General features: G+C 55.0%; 1 protein-coding gene across 5 annotated transcripts in view; it reads right to left on the bottom strand.

Moving 5' to 3' along the window:
- Window positions 1-794: 794 nt before the first annotated feature.
- The window catches only part of FAM214B (family with sequence similarity 214 member B), a 38,503-nt gene continuing 12,715 nt past the window's right edge, over window positions 795-26,582 (bottom strand). For 2 of the 5 annotated variants that reach the window (XM_039700739.1, XM_039700742.1), the window contains 9 exons: window positions 9,506-9,598; window positions 8,725-8,908; window positions 5,896-7,149; window positions 4,255-4,313; window positions 3,845-3,941; window positions 3,258-3,416; window positions 2,813-2,881; window positions 2,140-2,345; window positions 795-1,837 (listed from right to left, as the gene is read on the bottom strand). In XM_039700739.1, the coding sequence (XP_039556673.1) occupies window positions 1,684-1,837; window positions 2,140-2,345; window positions 2,813-2,881; window positions 3,258-3,416; window positions 3,845-3,941; window positions 4,255-4,313; window positions 5,896-6,984 (1,833 nt within the window). In that variant the 5' untranslated portion in view covers window positions 6,985-7,149; window positions 8,725-8,908; window positions 9,506-9,598 and the 3' untranslated portion in view covers window positions 795-1,683. Of the gene's footprint in view, window positions 1,838-2,139; window positions 2,346-2,812; window positions 2,882-3,257; window positions 3,417-3,844; window positions 3,942-4,254; window positions 4,314-5,895; window positions 7,150-8,724; window positions 8,990-9,148; window positions 9,347-9,505; window positions 9,599-16,312; window positions 16,505-26,582 lie in introns of those variants that run through there. The other 3 variants (XM_039700743.1, XM_039700744.1, XM_039700741.1) reach the window with 3 other exon arrangements.

Here is a 26,582-nt window from a genome sequence, read left to right as displayed (position 1 = left end):
GGACGTTTATTAAATTAGAAACAAACACGAAAAGTACCGGCACGGCCTTCGCGAGCCCGCAGGGCCACGGCGAGAAGGGCAGCCCCAGTGACCTGGGGGCGAGAGGGTCTCCGGTGTCATGGCGGCCCCCGAGAGCCGCCGGCCAGGGCAGTGGGGGAGCGGCCCCGGTGTGAGGGGGGCTCAGATCCACGGCTTGGGGAATCCAGGGCCCCTGTTTGGGGGAGCGGCCCCCGGTGTGAGGGGGTTCAAAGCCTCCCTTCGGGGGTTCAGGCCCCGCTGTGGGTATGTGGGCAGGCTCAGGCTGCCTGACCCCAGAGCAGCAGGGCCGGAGCCCCTCGGCCGCCCCCGGGCAGGACCTCGCCCCCACAGCCCCCAATGCTGGGCTAACCCCACAGTGAGTGCCAGCCCCAGGGGTGGGAGTTGGTGGGGTCGGGCCAGCCCCCCTCTTGCTCTCTCTGATTCAGGGACTGAGGATCCCCACAGCCTGGGCTGGCAGGGGAGCCTTGCTGAGCCCCTCAGAGGGCAGGGAGGTGATACAGACAGGGAATGTGCAAGCTTGGTTTACCCTTGGCCCTGTCCCTCTGACTGCCCCGGTCTGGATTCTCCCAGTCCCGCTCCTGAGGAACCAACCCAACTCCCAGAGTTTGATTTCCTCTGTTGCTTCCCCGTTTCCCTATTTTTCTAAGCTGGGGCTCCTGACCATCCTCCAGCCCCCAGTCACCCTGCCGGCAGACCCTGCCCAAAGCTGCCTCCTGCACGGGATTCACCCCCAGCCACAGACAGTGCAAAGTTCCTTTTTTTTTTTTTTTTTGGCAATCTTCTCAGATTCACAGCTCACGTGCTCTGGAGGCTCTTGCCCAGAGGGCTATCCCCATATTCCTGCAAAGAGCTCCAGGTCCCCATCCACGTGGCAGCTGTGTCTCTTACCTTCAGGAACCTGGCAGTGGCCCCTTCCTTGACAGCCATAGGTCTCTTGGGGTCTGGCTTACCCTAAAAGACTCAGAAGATAAGCGCAAGCCTCCCCAAGCTGCTTGGAGTTGGGCTGGCCCTGCAAAGCTGGTGCCAGCGAGGCTCAGCCTGTCACTGGGCTGAGAGTTGTCCCTGATCTGGGAGCTGCGCCCTGTGTGGGCACTGGGTCACTCTAACTTCCATGGGCTGAGGCCTCACAGTCCCCACAGCCCTGCCCGAACACAGGCAGCCTGGTACAGGCAGGGCTGAGGGGAAGAACAAGCACAGCACCTCTGGTGCTCTGCACGAGCCCCCTCTGCGCTCCCAGCAACAATAAATACTAATAAATACAAACTCTTCCACACTTTCTGCTCCCAGACCCGAGACCAGTGTGGGTGGCCTCAACTCACAGCTCCAGTCCAACTCTTCACTCCACACCCACCCACCTCAGCCACAGCCAAGTCTCCAAGCTGGGAGCAGTGCCAGCAGAAGGCTTGGGCATGTCCCTGGGGTGCCAGGGCATGTCCCTGGGGTGCCAGGGCTGCTCCTCAGCCCCTGCCCCTCTTGGTGAAGCCTGCTGGGTGATCCCAGCCCTGCTGCAGAGCGTGGTGTCCGTGCTGGTCAGGAGGGGTGGCTGATATCTCAAAGCAGTGCTTGCTGGCCCTTTACTCATCTCTCCCCAGCGTGCAGGGCTGGAGGCTCCCCAGTGGCCCTGGGGGCGGGGAGTGAAGGAGGTCAGGCCCGGGGTGAGTAGCAGGGGTTCCGCGGCATCTCTGTGAAGGATTTCAGTTCGTAGGGGATCCCCGAATCCACCTCGATCGACTTGCGCGAGAAAAGCAGCCGAATGTCGTCGTGAAGGTAGATCTTCCCTGACTTGGAGCTGTGAAACCTGCGTGGAGACGAGCAGGGCAGAGGGACCTCAGGCTCCCCAGGCAAGGGCAGGGCACCCTCAGTGAGGACACAACCCCCTTGACTGCTTTGGCCCCTGGTCAATGTGGCCACCCTCTGGTTGCCTTCAGAGGGACACAGACAGCTGCCCTTGGGCAGGGTGGCAGCTCCAACCTCTCCAAAGGAGCAGCTGCTCCCTGCTCCTCCCCACTCCCTCCTCCTCTCTTGCAGGCTTGGGACAAGACAAGAGAGGAGCCCAGGGATGACCTTGGGGCAGGTGCCTGTGCCCCTGGCATGCTTTACCTTAGATGCATCAGGTAGCAGAGGACCCTGCGGGGAGGGCTGGTGCCCAGTGGGTCACTGGGGGCCACTGTGGACCCCTCTTCCTCCCCCACGGGCACCAGGAAGATGCGATGGCGCAGGAAGGTCATGTGGTTGGCCGGCATGTCCTGGAAGTCGTATGTCACCAAGAACATCTTCACCACAGTCTTGTTGGGGTTAAATAAGGTCTGGGGGCAGAGGGGTAGGGGGTGAGACTGCGAAGGATGCAGGGCAGAGATGGGGCATCTGGGAGCAGAAGCTGCTGGGCCAAGGATGAAGAAAGCCCCACACAAGTCCTAGAGGGCTTAGCCTGAGTGCCATAGGTGAGTTCCTCCCACCCACCTTCACACCTGTGCTCCTCTTCCATCACATCCCATCCCCACTGCACATAAGCACTTTCCTGCCAAAACCCTCACCCACCTCTTCCTTCCCTGATTCTCCCATCACCTTGTCTCCCTGACAGCACCCTAGGTACCCTGTGCTCCCCTCTGCTATGCTATCTTGGTGGCCACGTAACCTCTCTGCTGGAGACACCCCTATCAGCTGCGGCCCTGCCTAAAAACATCATGGAGCATATCCTCCTGCAAGCAGGGCAACCAGAGCCCAACCAGCCAGTGCAGGCCAGGGAATGACTGCAGGCCAGGGAATGACTCACCACTTGGATGGTTCCAGCTTTGGGGACACTGTAACCCTTCTTTCCCAAGGCCTCCAAGTCAATCACTCCCTGGGGCAAAAGAAACAGAGTGTGAGAGAGGGAGAAAGCCAAGGGAAAGCCCAGCTGGGAACCAGCATGGGCCTGAGACTCCCTCACTGGGAACACGTGGCACAAGTCAACAAGAAAACCCCCAGCTCAGCCCCTCTCCAAACCAGGAGAAGAAACAGAGAGGTGGTGACTAGAGAGGTGATGACAATGACAACCATGAAGCAGCAGGGTCTGTGTATGTTCCCTCTTCTTTCCCTTTTTGCTTTTTGGGTTAAAGACTGCTCCTGGCACAAGCAGCCACCTCCACAAGCAGGTGGTTGCTTGAGCCACCCTCTAGAGTGAGGGGCTGCCCCAGGGTGTCAGGGCACAGCCCCCCGGCTCCCCCACATCCACATACCAGGAAAGGCGAGGGCACGCTGTGTTCAGAGATGTCGAAGTAGGTGACGTCGACAGGCAGGGTGACATGCTGGGGACAGTAGGAGCCACTGGCACCGATCTCTGCCGTGAAACCCTCGATCCTCCCCGATGGTGCAAAGCGCCCCTTCAGGATGGACTCCTGAGAGGGAGGGAAGCGTTAGGGAATCTCAAACACCAGCCCTACCCCCCGCCTCAATGCTCCAGGTGAAGCCATCCCCATCCTCACTGCACCCAGCTGACTGCTTGCTGTGTGTGCCCAGAGACCTCCCTCTGAGACAGACCCACCCTGAACTGCTGGGATAACACCAACCATCTAACAAGGAGAAGCAGTGAGAGTGCCTCGGCTCAGTCTCACAGCACCTATCTCAGCAGGTTCCACCCAGGGATCTGCTGGCTGAGCCATGCTGCTGGTGGGGCTGTGTGGTGGCGACTGCACTCCAGGCCTTTTGGAGACTATCAGCCCAGCCCCACAGCAGGGCTCCCACCAGGTTCAGCCTCTCATACTCATTGCTAGCCTTGCAAGGAGCCCCCAGGACCCACCTCCCCCCAGCAGATAGGCACCATTACCTCAAAGTTGCCCAGCAGAGCATGGCTGACAGTGGTGGTGGCCCAGGGCACTGTGGGGGACCTGGTGCTCCTCCGGAGGCTGGTCCGGAAATGTCGCCTTGCAGTGAGGAGAGAAGACTAGTGTTGGACTGAAGAGCACACAGCCCTGGGTTGCTCATGTCCCTGGGAATGTGGATCCCTCTCCAGGTCCCCTTATACTCTTGCTAGAGGTTGAAGCTACTTTCCTACTTCCCAGAAGAAGAAAACCCACCCCTCACTCCCAATCTGTGGCCTTATGGAGGGGAGATACATGGGCCAGGGCAGGGCAGGGACTCAGCCCAAGGTGAACCTCCCATGGTGCTGCAGGGCACTGAGGTGGGCAGGCACCCTGAGCCCCCACGTCCATCCCACAGGGCTGCCAGGACACTCACGATTTGAGACGCAGCCCACTCTTCAGCCTCCTCCCGACCGCAGTGCAATCTGAAGAGCTCTGCAGAGGACACGAAATGGAGAACTGTGTTAGGGCAGCAACCAGGGCCCATGCACCTCTGGGAGGTGCCATTGTCCCTTGCCTTGCCCCACATTCCCATGAAGGTTCCAGCAGATGGAACAGGCTCCTGTCCTTGGGCAGGACAGCGGCCTCAGGAGGAGTGGCCAGCAGAGCAGCACAAGGACTGGGGTGTCTGGTGGGGAAATGGGGCTGCCCAAAACCTGAAGTGGCTCAGCTGGGAATGAGGGTGCTGGTACCCAAGGGTACAACACACTGTTCCTTCTTTACAAAGCAGGTCTCAGGAGCAGCTCCAGTGGCAAGACACCTGTAGACAGAGCCATGCAATGACACCCTCTTACACCTCCCAGAGACTGGTGACACCTACAAGGACACTCCCCGACCAGCTTCTGAAAAGTTCTGTCCCCTGGTGATTCATGCAAAGTTCTCAGCAGTGCCACCAGGCAGAGAGGTGTGTTGCCAACCCCTACCCACAGCTAGGATCCTACAGCTGTGGGGTGGGGGGTTAAAGCCACAGTCACACTGCAGCCTCCTTTTAAAGACGTCCCTTTTTCAGGGGCTTTCCCTTCTGGAAGCCACACAAAGGGTAGCATAACACAAAGGGATGATGGAGCTGGCTGGCATGACCGGGCGGGAAAACCCAGGGAAGCTGCTGGAGGGCTTCACTCTGCAAGGACAGTGCTGGGGGCAGCTGGGCTGGGGGACAGTCATGAAAAAGGCAGGCAGCAATGGAGCTGTGTGCCGTGGATGGTGTGTCCCAGCTCCAACTGCAGGAAGCCAGGGTAGCTCTGACATCTGTTCCTGTGGGTCCCCACACCATGGGATGCCCCAGAGAAAAAGAAGGTGCCAGGTCTGGCCTGAGCCTGCTACAGCCTCAGCTGTCAGGACAGAGTGAGGGCAGGAGGCTGATCAGAAGGGCAGGGTAACAAAGAGGGAATCAGAGGCAGCTCCTGAGCTGCTAGGGAGGGTTGCAGACCTGTGTCTGCACCATTGCTGACAGCTCGTGGCACTTTGAGAACATGCCACAAGCACCTCACAATGACAGAAAAGCCAGTGGCATCTCTGTACACAGCACTGAGCTCCTTGGTCAAAGCATGTTCAGTCCCACTGGCTGCCACTGGTCACTTGCTCTAATGGGCATCATGGCCAGGAGTTCAAGCCATCCCACACATCTGCCTTCCTCCTCATCAGGCAGGCAGAGGCCAGCCCTCCTCCCAAGCTTGCTGGTATGTCATGGCTTAACATGAAGCCATCAGACACCAAAAGTGGCATCATGGCATGTCCAGCTCTCACTGCATGGGGATGTTGTCTCCTGTCCAATCAAGCCTCTCCAGGAGAAAAAGCCAGTTGTAGGCAGAGGATCCAGTGATTACAAGATGTCAAGAGCTGGTTAAAACAGACCATGTGTGCCAGGGCTGTCAGCTGCTGCCTTGCTCACACCAGTACTGCAACTCAGGGACAGGACAGGGCGTGTGCCACGGTGGACCACACTGCCCACAAGCACAGTCCTGAGCTCTGGGCATCCCCAGGCCATTCCCTGCTTCCCCCCATGAGCAATGCTCACCTTGGCTGCAGGAAGCAGGTGATTCCAGAACGGAGCTCCCTTGGCATCAGTGCTGCGGCAGGCTGTGGGCACAGGATGGCATGGCAGGACCCTCTTCTTCCTTGCTGGTGGGGACAGGCTCTCATCCTCAGAGCAGGAGTCGGCCATAACTTCACCAGCAGGCAGCAACTTCCTTTTGGCTGGGCAGGTGCTGCTGAGCTGGCTGCTCCCACAGGGTGTCATCTCCTGGGAGCTCAGGCTGCTGGGCTCGGGGCTGAGCGCTCTCTGTGCTGGGGACTCCCTGCACCCATTGGCCACTGCTGGCCCTTCTGCCTCGCCAGCCCTGCTGCTGTGAGCTGGGCTGCTCCCTGGCTTCTCTCTCTTCCCACCAGGGTCCAACTGGGTTGTTTGTGCAATACTGTGCAATTCAAGGTGAAGTACATTGTGGCCACTTGCCGGCTCCCCATTCTCTCCATAGTCTATGGGCTGATCCCCTGATGAGACAGGGCAACTGTCTCTCATGTGCAAAGTACTGCAAGCAATGTGCCGGGGCCAGGAGGAGGAGGAAGAGGAGGAGGAGGAGAAAGAGGAGAAGGAGACATCCTGCGACTTGTCCTCTCTGCTGGCCTTGGGGCTGTGGCTAGGGCTGCCCTCACAGCGGTGCTCCACCACCCGCAGCCCACTGTGGGAAAAGTGCTGGGCAGAGCCACAGAGGGAGAGCTCCTCCACCAGCAGACCATCCTCAAAGGTATCGTCATCATCCAGGGAAGGCTGCCCAGAGCCCCCATCCACCCCCCTGTCACCCCAGTGAGTTCGTTTGGGATCTCGCCCCCCCTCCGGAGTTCTCTGCTCGGGGTATCCCCTCTTGACAGCTGGCCGGGTGCCTGCCCGCTGCTCCGTGCTCTCCGAGGAGCTGGAGAGATGGGAGAAGATGGACACCTGGTAAACCTTCTGGCGCTTGATCTCTGTCTCATTGTAGCCCATGAGGATGCTGCGGTGGGTGCAGCACTGCGAGGAAGGCTCCAAGGGTGTCTCCCCCCTGGGCCGGGACAGGCTGGGCTCCGTGCTGCGCTCCGGGGGCAGAGACGTCTCTGTGTGGATGTGCCGCATGGAGCCTCACTTGCTGGGACTCCGAGCGGAGCCCATGCAGCAGCAGGAGGGGGACTGTAAAGTGCCACAGGTCAGGGTGCAAGGGCAGGGGGTGGGAGCTGGGCCCCCTCTCACTCAGGATCTCTGTGTGAGCCCTCTACTATGAGGTGCTCTGCAGCATGGCATCTGGAAAAAAAGAGAGCAGAAGGATGAGGATCAGCCCTGGATCTCTCAGGCTTCTGGCTGCAAGGGACCCACTGGGACATGGCTCCTTACACAGCTCCCTTGAATCTTCCTCTCCAGGGACAGGAAGAGGAATGAGGCTGATGTGCCTTTCTGGGAAACCCTGAGGTATCACCCAACTGCAGGTTCAGCATGCACTTCCTGGCTCGGGCAAGGAGAGAAGTCTCCAAACAGGCAGGATACACCTGTGGACAAGTCTGGACAGGCGGGGAGGAAGAGCCCTGCCCTCTGCCAGGGACACGCTTGTGCTGTTGTGCAGCACAGGAGTCAGGCAGGTCAGACCAGTCCCAGGGGCTCAGGCCTGTAATCACCCCTTTGGGCAAGAGCAGCAGCATCTCCCAGTGCTGGCCAAGACATCCTGCCCTGGCCACGTGCACTGAATGAGGCAGGGCTGGTGCCAGCCCCACGACAGTGGGGACAGGAACCTGGCCTAACGTCCCTGTTACCTCTCCCAGCTTGGACCAGGCATCTCCAGCACTCAATCAGCAGCTGGGAGGTACCAGGGTCACCATCCCCCCACTCCTGCCAGCTCCACGGGCCTGCCCTTCTCTGTGCAGCATGGTGCCTCACTTTTGATTTTCAGTCTGGTTTGAGAGCTGTGAGAATCCTGTCCACATGTTGGCTTGTTTCAGGCATGAAAAATACTGAAATGGCAGCAAGAGCTGAGGAGATGCAGGAACAGTCACCTGCAGACTGAGGACAAACTGCACGTGCCTGGCAGCTCTGCCATTTGCCAATCTTTGCAGCTGTGCCTGATCTTGTGGAGCAAGGGCTTAGGGGCAAGTGAGCAATAGAGAAATTTGTTCTCCAAGTGGATCAAAGCTATGTGGAGAATAAGCCTGCATATGCTACTTTGACCCTGCTGGTATGTGGACGTGAAAATGGCAGGCCAAGGTGCTTGAGACCAGGGAGTCTGTTTAAAAGGAGTGATAAAAGGTATAACCATGGACCAGGATATGTTGGGGACTGACTGGCTGGAAAGCAGCACAATAGAAAAGGCCCTGAGGGTCCTGGTAGGTGCCATGTTGACCATGAGCCAGCAATATGCCCTTGCAGCAAAGAAAAACAATAGTGCACCAGGCACAGGAATAACAGCAGGTTGAGCAAACTGATCCTCCCTCTCTGCTTTGTGCTGGTGAGGCCACATCTGAGAGAGTGCAAAACAGGGACACTAAAAAAATTAAGGGAATGGAGCATGTGTCCTGTGAGAGCTGGGACTGCTCAGCCTGGAGAACAGAAGGCTCAGTGAGATCTCATCTAGATATCTAGATAAGAAGTTCCCTCTGAATATCAAAACACCATTTTGTTTAACTGTGACCAAGCACTACAACCAGTTATCTAGAGACACTGCGGAATCTTCGTCCTTGGAGATATCCAGAAGTCATCAGGACAAAGTCCTGGGCAGTGGCTCTAGGTGGGGCTGGTCTAGATAACCTGCAGATGTCCCAGCTGACCTCAGCCCCTCTGTGCAGCCCCCACCATTGCAGCCCTTGCTGGCTGCCCCCCACACTGGCTCACCCCGTGTGTCTGGGTCAGCCTGGGTGCCCTGCAGCAGGTGGTTGTTGGCACAGCTCGCTGAGGACGCCTGCCACTCAGGCACCCCCCAGAAGCGGCGTGGCTGCCGTGGAATGGCTCCCACCATCACGGTGTGCCTCCGAACCTCTGCGACGTCCTCTCCAGCTCTTCAGTGTCCACGGTGGCTCTGAGGGCAAGGAAAGGGGCAGATGCAGGGCTGGGGTGATTCAGATGCTTCCTGGGAGAAGGGCAGGAGGGTGCTTCCTGTCTGCAGGGTCACGCAGGCAGGGAAAGCAGCATTTAGGCTCAGCCTTTCCCAGCCTCCCAAATCAAAGGCCACATACATCTCAGCCACCTCAGGCAGTGCTAACACCTTGATTTCCATTTAAACCACAAATATTTTAAGCTAAGCTGTGAACTCTCATACCTGGCTTGATTTTACATCCCTTTTGCATGCCTTCCTGTATGAAACCCTGTGCAAAGGAACAGATTCCTCTTTCTTTCTGGCGACCATTTCACGCCTTGCTTTCCAAGACACTGCAGCAACCTCTGGGCCTCCAGCTAGCTCCTGGTCTCATGTTCACCTCCTCCCCCTTCCACCCACAGCACAGGACACTTTCTGGCCCTACAGATAAGGAGAAGAGCTTGGAATTGTTTTCTTCCAATATGAGATGCCTGTCAGGGAAGGCAGAAATGAGGAGCCTGACAGCCCTGAGCCGTAATGGCCCCCCACCAGTTTTCCCCAGCACAAAGACAGCACTCCTTTCATGTGCACAGCACTCACCTGTTCAGATGTGCCCTTGATGCACAACAGAGATTTGCAGATGCAACACAGCTCTCCTGTGGTCATAATCCACGGGCACTACAGCTTTGATGCCTGGAAGAGGGTGTGGAGAAGAGTCAACTGAAGCAGCAGCTCATGGTGCAACACCTTCAGAGTGTGCAGGAGCCCCTGGGCACCTCCACCCTCAGCACCTCTGTGGCAGAGACAGCCCAGGCACTTCCAGCTAAAGGAGAAAATCGTGCCTATCCCTAGGGATCATGCCCTCCCCACCTCCCTCCTCAAGCATTCCTCAAATGGGGACTCACTGCAGCACCCATCCAGCAGGACATTACTGTGTGGGCACCCCAAGCCAGCAGTGAGTACTGCTCTAAAGGCTGGACACAGCAGGGCCAGGCAGATAAACAAAAACCCCAAATGGATGCTCAGAGGCAGCAACACTCAAGTGCAATCCCCTTCTGGCATCCTGGTCTGGTCTGGCAAATTCTGCATCCCTGCAACTTGCACGTGGGAAGCCAGCATCAGCTGAGCTTGCTGCCTGACCTCACCTGCCCCAGAAAACAGGCTGTTCTTTCACTACATTTCCAATAAGATTTGTAATTACAGGCTGTCATGACCAGTCTCTGAGAGCTGGACAGCTCAAAAGCCACCACCACTGCTGGAGAAGGGCACTGCCAGCAACCAGCCAGAACAGGACTTGTTGAGATACAATACAACTGCACCCAAGGAGCACTTGCAGCAGGGTAAATCAGTGCTGCAGCATGACAAACCATAGGTCTAAAACCTCAACAAAAGCTTTTTGTAAGGAACAGAAAAAACAGCTCCTCCTGGCACCCCATGAGGTCTGCACCGAAGCAGATAGGAAAGCAAGTGAATGCCCTCAGTTGTGGGCGGATGCTGAAGTGATAACATGCTGTGCTCTGCCTGCCTGGAAGGTTGCTGTGTCCCTCCTCCATCTCTGAGGGACACTTGTACCATGACTTGTGTGGCACTATCAACCAATGGGAAGCAAAATCAGCAACCAACAGCAAGAATCAGCCTGGTGCAGTGGAAGAAAGAGTGTGTCCAAGCCAGAACAAACACACAATTTTCACCTGCGTCCTTTCATTCTCTTCCCCGTGTCCCACTGAAGTCACAGCCATTTTCTCCCTGGCAACAGCTGCCTTTCAGGAGAATGGATGTATAAGGACAGGCTGACCTGCCAGCACCACAAACCCCTCCCAGCTGAGCTCTCAACACCAGTCACCAGGTGCTGCCAGCCCCAGCCACTAGAACAAGGGGTTGGCACCACGTTTTGCCAAGCCCAGATACTATTGTTTGAAGCATCGTGCTGGAAAATGCCAGCCCCACGCCAGGGACAGGAAAGTATCACCCAAAGTGTCTCCAAGTACATCCTGAGATCTCCTTGAACATCCTCTGGGAGGAATGCCCAACAGCCTGGGATGGGCAGCAGCTGGGGCACAGCTCTGCTTCTCACCCTCCCCAAAATGCAAGGGGCTGTATCCCAGGGAGGTTCTCTTGGCAGTGCCAAGTGCCTCCCAGGGCAGTTCCTCCCTGCTGAGAGCCTATCCAGCTCACAGTAGGGCTCAGCCTCTGACAGCACCAAGGGAGCCCACCACCTCCCAACAGAACAGCAACCCTGGGACCACGGCCTCCTGCACTCCAAGCAGGCACAGGCAGAAAGCACCTGGTCACCTCTGCCTTCTCCTGCCCTTGAGCCAGGCATTGCCAGAGCCCTAACTCTGGCCACGTGGATGGGACAGAGCCCGGCCCAGGGCTTCACCAGCTCAGCTGAGCAGCACAGGTACCATCCCTGTGGACACAGCTCCATGTGCCCATACCAAGGTTTGGCCCCTCCTAAGACCACATGATGCTGATTTTTTTTTTTTTTTTTTTGGACAGTGTTTCAGTCTGTGCTGGTGCCCTAAGATAAGACTCAAAGAGCTTTGCCTCTTAAGGGAAGCCCACTCGGAGCTCTGCCCTGCTCCTGCCAAGGCCCCTTCATTGCTCAGAAAACAGGCAGGGCCCCATGCTTTTGCCAAGATCTCCCAGCACCTGGATCTGGAGCTATGCCAGGCACAGCTTTCCTCTATTTCTTTGCCTGGGGAAGGGCACCATGCTTCAACACCCAAGAAATACCCAGTGCCAAATGACCTGCAGAGAGGGAGCATGTCCCAGGCACTGGGGCAGAAACCCTGTGTTCCTTGGGGACACCAAGCCACCAGTGGAATAACACAGCCAGGCCCAGTGGCTTACCTGCTGGCTCCATTCCCATTAGCACATCCAGGGGGAAACCAGGATTAACAGACCATGGTCTCAGTCTGGAGGCACCAGAGGAGGATGGCGAGTGAGGATGGGTTCCTGGCTGGGCAATGCAGCAGCAGTAGCACATGCAGGGCTGCAGCCTGCAAAAGGAGCTGTTGCTGTTTGAGCTGTACTGTGCCAGCCACAGAGGAAGCTGGACAAGTGTGGGGCAGGGAGGTTATCTGTCATGAGGCAGAGCCCTTGGGAGCCTGGCAGGGCTAGTAGCACAGCACCAGTGCAAGGAAGAGATCGAGAGCTGTGCCCAAAGTTGCCACCCTTGTCCAGGGGAAATCCAGTGGCTTCCCAGAGCAGCAGTGCCATCCAGTCAAAAGGGACACATGCCAGCGGAAAGAAGCTTTGACCTGGGCACTGCTGCCTGGGACAGAGCACCAGCCTGGTGGCTGGCAGGGCCAAGAGGGGTCTGCAGAATTTAGACCACAAAAAACCCCAAACCAATGCCTAAGTGGCTTTTGCTGCCTTCTCTCCTGCTTCCTCTTATGGGAAGTGCTGTGGAGAGACACTGGTGGCCTCACTGGGTGTGAAGCAGGAACCACACAGCCAGGAAGGAGAAGGGCCATCATTAGAAGAGGCCAAATAATCATCCTCAGAACAAGCAGAGTACAAGGCAAGAGAAGAGGCAATAGAAACTGCTGGAAACAGACTGTCTGGAGAACAAATCATTACTCTATTGGTCCTATCTGAACCCAAGGAGAAGAAAGGAAATCTAAGCAGTGTGAGCACAAACCCAGGAGCTCCCTGGCACAGGCTAAGAGCAGAGCTTGTGAAGTGCCAGCAGGCAGAAAGTTTCTGTCACAACCCTGAAGGATGGCAGCACTAACAGCAATGCTGCCACCAGAGAAGGGCTCCTGCACAGTCTGAAGATCAGGCATCTCACCATCAGGAGAGAGCCAGACACGTGAGGCTGGGGACTACCTCCAGCACTGTAGCAGAAGTGGCAATCCCAGGGAGAAGCTGACTAATGAGATGCTAGAGGAGCAAACTGTGCCTGAAGGGAAAAATGACCACTGCCCATGGCTCTGGCACTATCCTGGAATTCTGGCTGGGGAGGAAGGAGCTGACACTTGAGAAACAAGAGAGATGAAGAAAGAGAGGGAGGGGGAGTGGATACAGAGGGAGGGAGCTTCCTTGCCCCACTGCAAGGGCAAATGCTGCTCTCGAGGGTTCTCAGGAGGCCTCCTGCCATGCCAGATTTATGCAGCTGCAGAGCTTCATTCAGTGCTAGCCCCTGCTAGGAATGGAGAGGAAGCCTGAGCCCAGAGAGGAAGGATGGAGCAAGAGGTATTGCCCACGTCACAAGTGCAAGCTCCTAGAAACCAGACACAGCTTTTGCAGAGACAGAGACCCGACACCTCCCTGTGCCCACAGCACCGTGTCCCTGAGGTGCTGCTGCTCCCTCCCATCCCTCGGGAGGCAGCACCGACGGGGTGCAGGAGCCCCCAGGGACAGAGCAGCCCTCTCTGCGGGGCATCTTGCTGGGGCTCCAAGCTGCAGCAGCCTCCTCAAGGGCTGAGCTCTGCCCAGCACCATGCAGTGCCCCCCCAGCCCCAGCACCACGCTCAGGTGCCGCAGGGACTGAGCCTTTCCGCTCGGCCAAGTCAGGATAACACAATGAAACCTCTCCTGGGAGCTGGGGGAGCCGGAGCAGAGCTCCCAGCCCAGGCACTTACCCCTTCCCTCTGATGCCCCTCGTCCTGGCACGGATTGCCTCCGCACACCTTTCCCAGGTGCCTGGCTCGCACACGGCGATGCTGACAATAGCCTGCGGCCGGGAAGGGGGGCTTGCAGGCTCTGCAGGCAGATCCCACTATGCGACAGACACCTGTGTAAAGCTTTTCCCCACGTCCAACCCCCTCCCCGCCAACCTCCCCTCCACGCACGGCTGCCCCTCTTCCCAGGAAAGCGCAGTCAAAGAATGAAAAGCAGCTTGAAATCCGGCAGGACAATCGGGCAGCTCTCCAAGGCCGGCAGCACCCCCTGCCCACCCCAGCCCAGCAGGTTCAAACCTCTGCGACACAGCCCACGGCCGCCCAGCTCCAGTGCTCGACCGGGAGCCCAGGAAACCTGCAGCAGGCAGGGCAGGGAAATCCCATGCAGCAGCCGCTTAAGGGGAGGACAGCCCAGGTTGAGGACAGACCTTTGTCTCTGCCTGCCTGTCTCGCTCGCTCGCTGCCGGAGGAGGAAGAGGGGGGCGGTGGGGGACAGCGAGCAAAGATAACACCCCTAGGAGGGATGTCACAGCCACGTTAATCACTTGGAATTCCAGCCAGCGCGCCGCAAATATGGGCAGCAAATGGAGATGCTCAAAGCTCTAAAATAATTGGATCCTTTCACAAGAGCCGAGCCCAGAATCCAGCACAGGAATTCAGTCCCTGCTGGAAGTCGAGAGATCAAATACATGGAGAGGCAGGCGCAGCACAAGCAATCCTCAGCCACCTCTGTATCCAGCTCCATAGCCTTTGGCGCTGCTTTAATCTCAGGTGCCTTCCCAGCGGGAGCGAGGCAGGACCACAGCGGAGAGCCCGAGTGCCCAGCTGAGGACCGGCCCCTTCCCATCCAACTTACTCGACTTGTGGCAAGGTGCAGAAGCGCTGTCAATGCAAAAGAGGGTTTTGTGAGGGAGAGCAGCTGCCTCGAAGCCTTGCTCGACCAGAGGGCCGGTCCATGGGATGGAGACCCCTGGAGCTGCTGTTTGGCCTCCGCTGCCCGGCAGGGGATTGGCCCGGCCCGGCAGGATTCCCAGCCCGCATCACATTCCCGGCGAGACGCACACGCGGCACATGCAGGCTCCTGCTCGGCGCCTCAACGGCAATGAAAAGGCACAGAGGCTTCTGCCAGAAAACAAAGAGGCAGCGGCAGAGCTGGGGGTGGGGAAAACTCTCCGCTGCCCAAGAGGATCCCTGCAGAGGCAGCAGGATGCTGCTAGGCTCCACCACAGCTATTCACCCCCATCAGCCCGAGGTGGCACCCTCCTGCCGGGCACAGAGTCAAGGGTGGGCAAGCCCCTATTCCCCTTCCCAAGGCAGCACCGGGTGAGAAGTGCTGGAGGACACAAGCCAGGCCCAGGACAGCAGCTGTCCACAAGCAGCAAATTTCTCTGTGCTGGCTCACATCATAAAAAGCCGTGTCTTTCCACCTCGGGGAAGCTGCTGCACAGGGGAGGGTGCAGCCAGCACCGCACCTGCCAGCCCTGGGGAGCCCCATGGCACTGGACCTGGGGCAGCACAGTGGCCTCGGCGGTCACCTTGTGGCAAGAAAGAATGTGAAAGCAATCCTCTGGCCACCCAGGCACTGGGACATGTCAGCCAGCTCCTTCCAGCCCTCCTGTCCCTCTTCACGGGTGGTGGCCCGAGGAACAGGCCCAGGGGACCTCAGCCACTGATGACCCTGCAGACTGGATGTTCCAGTCCAGAGCTTGGTGCCAGCTGAAACCAATGGAAAATTTTCCACCGTGTGATTACCAAGTCACATGCCTGTGCAGCCAGTCATAGAATGGCTTTGAGAAGGCAAGTGGATCTGGCCAAGGGCAGGGACCACTTCTGGTCTGCACTTGCGTGAGACCCGAGGTCTCTGGCCATGACCAAGGCACCAATGCACTGCCACAGTTCAGGTTCAATAAGGATGTTTGTCCAAGGGACGCATTCCTCAGGCCCAGTCTGGATGAGGCCCTCACCATTCTAAGTGATCTACACATTTTAGCACCAAGAGTCCCTTTTATCTGATCTCCCAAGCAGGAGGAATAACACCCTGCAGCTGGTGTCTGCATCAGAAGCCCTGCAAACCATATACTAACGTGTTTAACTCAACTCCAGTGGTAAGACAATCACTTGCAGTAACTCCCCTCCTGCCAGCTCCCTGTCCAGGGCTGGGCACCATAGGAAGCATGATTAGGTGTGCAGCCTGAACAGCCCAGCCCCTTTACCAGCACTATTAGCTGGGTAGAGAAACAGGAGCCTCTGACAGAGAGCTCCAGTGGTGAAGTCATGTTTTGCAAGCTGGGAGAAGACAGCACAGATATCAGCAGGTGATGGCAGCCCTGTTGCTCCCAGCTCTGCCATCTCCTCTTCTCCCTCTGTCACCACTGCATACAGCCACGGGCATCCAAAGCCTCCTTACCAAGCCACCTCCTTCTGTACCCTGATGCCCTGTAGCCATTCACAGTGCCTAAACCCAGATGCACAACACTGCCCCTTCCCCACATCCTTCATCCTTCCTTCCCCATGGCAGCTGGGCTCTGCATCCCCACAAGTATGCTCCTGCTCATTCTCACCCTCAACCACCATCACACCCTGTCCTGTTTCCACAAACCCCCAAGGCAAGCCCCCAGCTCTCCCCTGTGCTCTGCTGCCTCCTGATTGCTGCAGTTCATACCTGAACTTACCCCCAGTTCCTCCCATCCCCGACTGTCACACACCCACAGCCCCACAGCCCAAGCCTCCTTGCACACACTCCCCTGATGAGTCCCTGACAGACCCACAGCACCATCACCTTTCTGTACCTCCCCAAACAGTCACCAGGCACCTCAGGGCAGTGGAGAAAGTCCCAGGGATGCTGAACTGCTCTGATCAGCTCCGGGTGTCAAAGCTACGCGTTTGAAGAGGGAGAAGGCAAATGGCTCGCAGTGGGGAGGGCAGCAAGGATTGTGCACTGCAGCATTTGCCCCGTGGGAACTGCCCCTCCCCAGCGCAAGCCCTCTTGCAATACACTTCCCTTTACTGTAAGAGCCCTCCAAGGGAGGTGCTTGAGCACAGGCACTCGGGCCTCCTGCTTGGTTACCAAGCTGCAGCCTGCAGATAAGGCTGCAGCAGCTGTGGGGACATTCAGCATCTTTTCCACTCCCTGTACTAGACATGTACGTGGCACAGGGGGAGGAGATACCACACACACGCACAGACACACACATGGCTGTGCACACCCACCCAACTCACCCATTTCCAGCTGCGATTTAGGAAGGCTCAAGTCTAGCACAGGCCAGAGTGATGACATGTGCTGGGCAGGTCTTTGGGCCATAAGGGTGAGGCTTTGTCCATCTTGGATTTTAAGAAGATTGACACAATCAGGGCTACTGCAGGGAAGGAGTATTTTCACCATGAATTGAATGTCCTGCACCTTGTCATAGAAAAGGAAAGCCTCTCTTTCCTGTGGGACTGAAGGTGAAACACCTGGCTGGACTTAGGAAAAGGGTGCCACAACAGTCATCTAAACATTCACAATGTTGCCCATAATGAAGCAAACAGTGTAAGCAGAAAGGAAATACCGGATTAAGGGGACTGTAGGTATATAAAAGGCAGCAGGAGACACAGTCCAGCTCCTATTACACCCCATGAAACTGCAAACCGCCTGGTCCACACACAGGGAACCACTCCTGGGGCCCCACACACAGCAGAGGCAACTAAGCCAAAAACATCTTCAACCTGGTGGTTGATCCATGCCCTGAGGACACAGATGTCCCTCTAGACCTGACCCTCCTAGGGAGACAAAGCCTGTGAGAGACCTAAGAACTCTCCATGGCCTACCAGAAACCAGCTCATCCCCTGCCACTTGCTCCTGCAGCTGGGAACAGACCTCAGGGACCTCTTGGCCCAAACCACCGGATCCTGCTGCTCCTGATGTGCAGGAGGGTACTGTAAAAGGGATATCCAACTAAAGCCAGCATGCCCAGCAGTACTGAGTTACGTGTGGGCTGCCAAGGAAGGAAGAGCAGAGCACACAGGGTGATGGCAGCCCAGTGTCAACAAGCCCAAGGGAAAGGCTGCAAGAAGCAACTTCAGAAGGGATCTAGGAACTAACACGCTTTTTGAGTGTTCTAGACCTTGAAAACTCACATAAAGGGACTCAAACATCCACCCAGCCTCTGCCAGATGAGAAAGCAGATGCAGCTACTGCTGAAGGTCAGCTCAACCCAGGCACCAAGGCTATGACAGGCCCCTTTGCTCTGGTTCATTACTCTTGCAGACAGGATGGGCCAAACACTGTAAACACCCTCTGAACACTTACACACCAGACATGGGCTTCTGCAGCATCAGACACCAGGTCAAAGCTCAGAGACACAATAAATCACAGAGCAAAGTTGTTCCTGAAGACAAGGCTCATAAGACTGCCAGCAGCCAGCCTTGCAAAAGGACAGGATCAGGAAAAGAGCAGCCATGAGAATAAAAGGCTGGCAAAGAAACAGGAAACACTGGGAGCAAATAATTCTTTCCAGACAGTCCTTTGGGCTCATCTCAGCGTCCATCTGCTGAGGATGGTCAAGCAGCTGGAACCTTTAAAAAAGCTACCAGTGACTTCCTTTCCAATCACCACTATCTCTGGGACAGGCACTATGGGGAAGATAAACTTTCCATCTGGAGGGCTGGAGGCCAGAATCCTCATGAGCCTTCCAAAACCACCAGCACCCCCCTACACACCACAGCTCTGTGCTTCCAGCAGAGCAAGGAGGATGCTTTACATCCTGTGCTTCACTGCCCACTGGTTTCTTGTGCTCATGTGGGAAGCAAATAATGCAGACTTACAGAGAGATGGGTGCTCCAGCTAAGAGAAGCTGGGACAAGTGAATGAGCTGAGGAATGCTCCCAAGGCAGTGCCTCCATCTCCCACCACTGCTAATAACATACAGATGAGTCCCAGTGAGAAAAGGACAGACAGAGCAAGACCCTGAGCCCTCCATGTACCTCCAAGCTGGTCAACCCAACAGTCCATGAGATATGACACTGCTAAGCAACCTGAGAACTGCAGATCTGAGAAACAACAGTGGGAAGGGACCTCAGAGAGTTTGGGTCCAATTGTGCTAACAGCAGGGCCAAGTTCAAGCAAACTGCTTGGGGTTTGCACATGCCAGGGGCTGAAAGTCACCAAGTGTGGAAACTGCCTCCCTTCTCTAGGCCCTACTCCTGAGTCGAACTGCCTTGCAGGGAAATATTTTTCCTAATATCTAATTGGAATTTCCCTCGTGTGCCATTACTTCTCATCCTGCCCCTGGGCACTTCCCAAGAGAGCCAAGCTGCAGCTTCACTGCAAACCCACAGCTTGCAGCAGCAGTGAGAGCCCCCTTCACTGCCTTCCCTCCCCCAGGCTGCACAAGCCCACCACTCTCAGCCTCTGCCCCCTGCAGCACACAAGAAGCCAGAGCTCCAGCTCATCTCTGGAGACTGCTGGAGCCTGCTGGGCTCCATTCTGCCCAGCCAAGGGTGCCACCAGGGAGGATGGGAGGTACCTGCACTTGCCTGCCTTGGGGATGTTGAAAAAAGAGACTCATCTCAACCTGGGATCAGCAGAAGCTGCTTGTGTTCAAGTACTGATCCTTGTTCTGGATGGTAGCAATACCACTGCCTGCTGCAACACACCTACGTTATTCCAAGACAGAATTCCGAAGTACCTGCTCCAAGAAGTTTGGCCCTAGACACAGAGAGCCTTGTTGTGCTGCTGTAGCTCTGATACCAATACTCTGTACACCATGCCCACGAGGGACCTGTCTGCAGGAGTGATGAGCAGGACAATTAGGAGTCCAACTCAGCAGGGACCAGCTGTGCTAGATGGAAACCCAGCAGTCCAGAGCAGATGAGAGAAGCAGCCATCTGCAACTCTGGCAATACCCTCAAGGGTCTGCAGCAGAGCTCAGGTCACACAATGGGTTTTGGAGCCAACAACCACCCATGCCCACAAATCTCCAGTGTATTATCTGCATCCCAGCTCTTCCTCCATGCTGTCTTCACTCATTCCACTGCTATTTGTTTATCATTCTCTGCCCAAACAAGTATCATTCATCTTCCCATACTGCATCTGCTCTCTCAGACAACTGGGCAGGATCTGACCAGTACAGAGACTTGTTCAGCTTGCCTAGGGCTGGCTGGACACCCCAGTGCCTGTGTGGGGATGAAGATCCACGTGATTCACTGGAGGAAGGCATACCTGGTCCCTGCACTCACTTGCACTGCTCCTCTTTGGGAAAGCCTCAGCACCAAGGATGCCCCAAGACTCTCCAGGAGAGCAACATACCCATAGCTGGAGTTCAGCATGTAGCTAAGATCCTGGCCTGTTCCCAAGGCACAGGTTTTGCCTTTGCCTGCTAAGCCCTGTGGGTTTCCCAGCTCTCCTCTGGCAAGCTCAGCCCATCTCCCAGGCACTCAGCATGAGCTGCCAGACCCTTGGGCTCCCTTGAAGCCCTGTCCTGCACGAGCACCTGCCTTCTGCTTCACACTGATTCATTCCCCTGTGATTCACCCCCTCCTGACTAACTCATTTCTGCCACCGCCCCATGCACAAAGGGAGTGAGAGTGTGTGTGTGTGAATGCAAAATGGGCAATTTTGCACAGAGAGACACACACACAGGCTCTGCAAGGCAGCAAACTGGTCAGGGAGCCCAGCCTGGCATGCCAGAACCCTTGACCCCACAGCACCCAAGAGGGGCAGAGGTGACACCACTGGCTCAAGCCCATTTTGGGGAGAAGGGGCAGAGGCAGGCTGGGAGTGCTGCCAAGATAAGGAGCAATGCTAGGGGAGGGCTTCCTCCAGGCTCCGAGGCTGCCTTCCAGGCAAACCCATTCCCTTTATCAGCCCAACCCTGCTGGCTGTGGGAGGCTTAGCCAGCACTGCCACAGCTCAGACCCACAGGCAAGATGTCTGCCAGCTAAGCTGCCTTTGGGTACAGCCAAACATGCTCCTCCAGGCTGTGCCTCTTCCTGGTTTCACTCTCCAAGGTGGACAGATTCCTGGGAGACATAAAATTATTTCTTCTAAGCATGGCTACAGTCAGCTGGCATCAGTTAATGCTGCTGTGCATGCAGGGCCCACGGGCTTGGCCAGTTCCTGAGTGTGGACAGTGCAAGTCACACACATGGTCTGTGTACACACAGATCCTCTGCAGGCTGCTCCTCTGACCAGCAATTCCCTAGTGCTTGGGGCTGAGGCTCAAACAGGCTTTGCCCCACATCCTTTCCCTCCCCTCTCTTCCACATCCTGGCCTGTTCCCAAGCCACACACACTGCCTGCACCTGCTAAGCCCTTCCAAGGGCTGTGCAGGTAAGCTCAGTCTCCTCAGTGGCACCAGAGCAGACAGAGGTGACAAGAGGAAGATGGCACTGTGCAGCTGTGCCAAGCCCAGCGAGAGCTGTGGCACACACGGGGCTCTGCACGCCCCTCTGTGTGTGAGCACAGGAGAGCTGTGGTGGGAGCACGAGATGCTGCTCCATGCAGCACCCCCGCTCACAGACCTGCGCCTCTGCCTGTCGGAGCTAGAGGATCCACCTCCTATCGACTACAACAGAAAATTACAGCATCACACAGGCTCTTCTCTCACTCTTTCCACATCACATGGGTCACAGTCATGCTGACAAGGGACTCTGGTCCCTTCCACCCAGGAGCCCTTGGCCATCTGCAGCATTTTGCCTGCAGCCACACAGGGCACTTGGGGCAAGTACACTGCAACAGAACAAGTCAATCAAGCATTATGTCTTGAGCAGGGTCACGCAGCCCCAGCTTAGACAGAAAGCCCTGACAAACAGGAGTTAAGGCCAATGTAAACCATATTTTGGCCAGGGAGCGAGGGACAACACTTTGGGCTGGAATGTCACATATTAATAAGCACAAAGAATGATTTTCTGCCAAAGCTTAGGATTGTATGCCAGAAATGCTGCTTCTCCCTGGACGTCTAAATTTTTGATCCTTACTATGTATACACAGAACCTCTTCTCAGGACAACAAAATAGAAGTTTTTGTCCCATGGCATCCTTATGGGCTCCTGCAGCTTCCCCTGCACAGCACCTCTCCTCTCATCAGGATGCTCCAGTACTTCAGGTCCCTTCTAGGGAAGCAGGGGGAGATCCATAGTGCTCAGCATGTGTCAGCAGAGCCAACACCATGGTCACAGTGTCACTAAGGTCACAGCAACTGGGCAAGCTCCTGAATGAAACTCAGCAGCCACCAGCAGGATGGATCCAGCAATTTAAATGCACATGCTTAAATCAGTCCACCACCACTGAAAAGATGGGCTTGTCTACAAACTCTGGGAGTCCCTGAGAGAGCAGCAACAAACCTGTATGAGCTCTTGCACGCACATGGTCAGCTCCCTGACATAGCCCCCAAGCACAGGGGAAGCAGAAGGATTGCCCTACATCCAGTTAAGCAGCTGGGGACTGATCCAATTTAAGCCAGACTGACTGACTTTTGAGCCAGACTTTCCTGCCACACCCTTCTTTGTGACTAACAGAGGGGTAACATCCCATCTGCAACACCCCTCTCCAGCTGGGATGGGAGAAGGAGCAGAGCTGAGACAGCTGAGCTGTTCCTGATTCTGACATCTTCCCCACACCAAGGGGAGCTCTTGCAAGTGCCTCACGTTCCCCTTCTGCAGTCCAGGTGGCTGAAAAGAGTGGCAGAGTGTTCACCCAAAATACAGTGAGTAGACTGCTGTTTTCAAACAGCACATTCCAGACCACAGCCTGGAACTACCAGCAGAGAGGAGCCTAGTTATCCACCTTTATGTTTGTGAGTGGCAAGCTTCTGCAGGTGATGCCAAAGGACAGGGTGAGAAGAGAGGATCTGGAGCAACAATAAGTGAAGGAATTCAGGCCTTCTCAAAATCAATGCTAAACAGCAACTAATCCATGAAACTGATGCTTCTGCTGAAACAGTTCCTGGTTACTGGGACAGACACAGAGAGAATGACCCCAATAAAGGCTGCCTACCCAGGTGAATGGATGTTTGGGTTTCTGAGAACTCCAAACTAAGCCCCCCTTCTCATGCAGCTCTGTGCTCTCACAGTCCTACCCTTCTAGTGCTTAAAATGTAGAGAATCCTCTAGGCTGCTAACTTCAATGGTGGCTGCAGAGACCCTCATGGGATATTAACTGGAATCAGCTTTCATCTCCCAGGCAGAGCCCAAACAGTCCCTTGCTCCAAAAATCACACCTGAGGTCACCTGAAACAACATAAAGATCAGAAGTGGAATTACTTTAAATAAAATATCAGATGGGGGAGCACACCTCTGCCAGTGGACGGAGCTGAATGGCCAAATGCCTGATAAGCTGGTACTTAAAACCTGACAGTTTTCAGGATTAAACCACTAAACCACGTTTTTCCATATGTCTTGGGTGTGTTGGCTGGATGACTTATCCTATTCAAAGCTCAAGATGGAAACTACCTGTATCCACTCTTCCTCTTGCTGCAGGAAGGGAAACAGAGGTTTCTGCCATCCATCTTTTCCCTAGCTCCTTTTGCTGGACCCTCTGCTGCTGTGCTCCATGGACATCCTGAGCAGACAACATTAAGAAGAGGGGCTTGGAAACCAGCTAGAATTGGGCTTTCCTGCTTACCTACACACGAAAAATCCAGGTCTAGCTCAGGTGGGTATGAAACTTCCCCTTCTGTCAAGGCAAAATGTCCCTGAAGGCAGCAGAGACTCTCCTCTTCTGCATTTTGGAAAGGTCCTCCCTCACAGGCACTGCCTTTTACCCTCTGCTGCCTTCACCAGCCCTGAGCAGGCTGGAGAGGCCTGCCCAAGTTCTGGGTACACCAGAGGTGCTGCTTATTCAGGTGCCATGTGTGGGGCAGCTGTAAATGCAATAGGAGGAAGGGGGTGGAGCAAAACCAAACTACCCAAAAATCCCAGGGAGACGGTACCCAGCCTTGTGTTTAGTCATTATTTACCCCAGGATACAGTTCCAGTTTTCACCTGGTCTTAAAGCTCTCCACTAAGTTGCTCTCACTGACTTTCACAATTTCTTTTCTCCCTGCCCCACTTCCAGCAGGGACCTCAAAGGCTGCTGCCTCCCAGCAAAAGGGTCTCCATGACCTTTGTAATTCAACACACTGGGAAAGGCTCAATCAACTCCCTCTATTCCTAGGCCAGCACAGACCTTAAAAGCCCCTTTGTTCCTGTTACAAACCCTATCCCACAACCATGGCTTAACCCTTAGGGCACTGCCTCAAATGAAGAGTTTCACAGAAGCAGGGCAGTTTGCAGCATCCAGGGGAAGCTGGACCTACCCTCCACTTACAAAAGGGCTGTACTGAAAATCTGCTGGTGGCTCAAAGGAAACATCAGACACAAACAATAAGGTGGGAGGGATGTCTCTGGCCATGCTCATCATCATTACAAACTACTGTGTCTCACACTGCTGCAGCAACACAGGCAGGTTTTGGGCTTACACCTCTTTTGCTTCACCTGGTTTTGCTCTGCCTGCCCTCAGTTCAGCAGATTTATTACAAAACATGCTCCATGCATGCAGATTTGGGGTTACACAGAGGAATAGGGATGAGGAAAGAAACAGCTGGGACTGGGCACCTCCATTGTCAGTCTTACAAGGACTCCTCTGCTCCTGTCCCCAGGCAGAGCCATTGCTCCAGGAGCAAATCAGAGCCAGCAAGGGATGCCAGGCTGTCACTACACAGCCTGCACGCTGATTCTTGCCTTGTCTGAGATAAGCTCAGACCCACATCCAGACCAGCAGCCCCAAGTCACAAGCTGGGGAAGCAGTGCTATGGGATGTGCATAATTATACATCCTGGACATGGGAATGCAGAGGACATGGAAGGTACAGCCAGGTCTCACTTCCTAGCATGATCCCTGGCACAGGAAAAGGCAGTATGGAGCAAGGGCTGCCAAAATTGCCAGCTCTGCAGCTGGAACAGAGCTGCCCAAGCACACCTGAAACACCAGTTCCATGGCAGACAGAACCAGCTTGTACCACTGCACCCCAAAATACCACCCTGGCAGACAGGATGGGTAGGGCCACCTTGCAGCACCCTAAAATGCCATTTCCTATCAGCTGCTGTAACTTCCCCTCTGCCCCTTCCTGGTCCTGCTCCACCCCCTTCCTTCTCCTCAGGCTTCAGGGAAACTGAGTCACAGCATGTTGACCCTGCCCTGAGGAAGGAGATGGGTGGGCAGCCCCCAGCCCCTGGCACAGCGTGGGGAGTGGAGCAAGAGTGGTACCAAGACCTCTGAGAACCCCAGCAACAGGGAAGGATTAAAAGGTACCCACATATTCTACATCCAGCACTTTTCCTAATTGTGAATCTCCTCTATTCCCACCTCTCTTAAAGCAGGAGTTGGCCCCAATCTGCTGCTGGCCACATGGATTGCACCCAGCTCTCGGGGCTACACGAACTGACCCACAGGCTCTCTGCCACCAGAGAGGACCAAGACATGCAGTAACTTAGCAAAGCCCAGGAAAAAAAATAAAATTAAAGACCGGGATAGAGTGTTATAAATCAGGAGAGTGCTGTAGGTCTCAAAAGGCTGGTAGGGGACTGGATGCTTCATTGAGAACAAGTCATTGCATTCTCTACCTTAAAAGATTCATGTGTTTGAGTAAAGACTTGATACTCTGGTCCAGCTCTAGGAGCTGGTAGGCTTCCAGGTACTGACCTCAGGCTCTCTGTTTTTATCACACACCTACAGAAACACTTTTGAGGATCTGCTAACCAGTAAAGCTTCCCAGGACCGGGTCTATAGCAGTGTACACCCACAGCAGAACCCTTTAAAATCCCTGACTGGTGCAGTAACAAACTACCACTCATCTGCCTGCCTGGAAGACAGGTAAGTTAAAGATTTGTTAGTTCAGGCTCTGGGACAGACATATCACAAATGTTATTAAAGTTATGGTTTCTTGAGTATGTTTCTCAAGATTGCAGTGAGGTCAAGAGCCCAGCACTGCCCAGTTCAGTGGGGATGAAGAATGGGAAAACCGAACTCAAGCTGCAGAAAATGCACAGCTGTTACACACTGCTCATCTGTAAGCCTCCTGGCATCTTTTCTCAGGCTTCTGTCTTCTTGATTGCCTCGCTCCACCTTCCTGGGGACTCTCTGAAAACTGACCCTTTCACCCCTCCCCGGGAAGTGTGTTAAGGTGGTATTTGCTGTTATTGTCATGCAAAGCATAACATTATTGCAATACCCGTGCCCCAGCTCTATCTCCCAGGACAACATAACACTAGATGAAATTCATTATCCCCTATCACTTTATGGTACTATCTTTTAATTTCTCTGTTAACACACATTAGAGACGTATCAAGTTTCAGGCCAGCTCACTCCAAAGGAAATTCTCTTTTGCCTGACAGGGATTTGCAAAAACGATTCCTCTTCAGTACCAAAAAAAGCCCAAACCACCATCAAAAAGTAATTAAAAAACCCCAACCCACAAACCAAAAAAAAAAAAAGAGAAAGAAAAAAAAAAAGAAAACCTACACTCCAAAAATAGCACTTGAAGGTTCACTTAAGGACAGAATTTTCCTTTTCTCTCCAGACCACCACTTTGGTCAGACCTTTCCCAGGCTCTGGAGGGCAGCATTCTCACTGCTGCTCAAACAGCTTCATCAGCAATGTTTGGAGTCCTGTAGCGAGGAAGCTTTAAGGGTGAGGTGCCTGTTCCTTCCCAAAAGTGCCCAGTACACCAACACAGGCATTTCCTGGTAAACTCTTCCTCCTTGCTTCCAGCCTCTGCTGCAGGGGTGGCCTTTGATAGCAGCCTTCCTCTGGAAACATCACTGCCTTTTGCTCAGCTACTCCAACACTGTCATATTGTAGGGAAACAGAATTAAACAGCTAAAATCTGTAATAAATCATTCCTACTGAGCTGCCAGGAAAATTTCTGCCCAGAAGAAAGAGAAGAGCCGTAAGTCTGTTTCCTCAACAAATCCAAGCCACAAAACAGCCTTTGGTTACAGGGAACAGGCAGAGCAGCAAGAGGAGCACTTTCAGGGTGGTAGATTGATGCCACCAACTTTTCTGTTCTCTCTCTCCATATTTATTACATGGCCA

Source organism: Passer montanus, unplaced genomic scaffold (genome assembly GCF_014805655.1).
Source record: "Passer montanus isolate IOZ18808 unplaced genomic scaffold, ASM1480565v1 scaffold143, whole genome shotgun sequence".
In the NCBI taxonomy this organism is placed as follows: Eukaryota; Metazoa; Chordata; class Aves; order Passeriformes; family Passeridae; genus Passer; species Passer montanus.
Note: the sequence above shows the minus strand (reverse complement) of the source record. Positions and strands in the feature narration are given on the sequence as shown.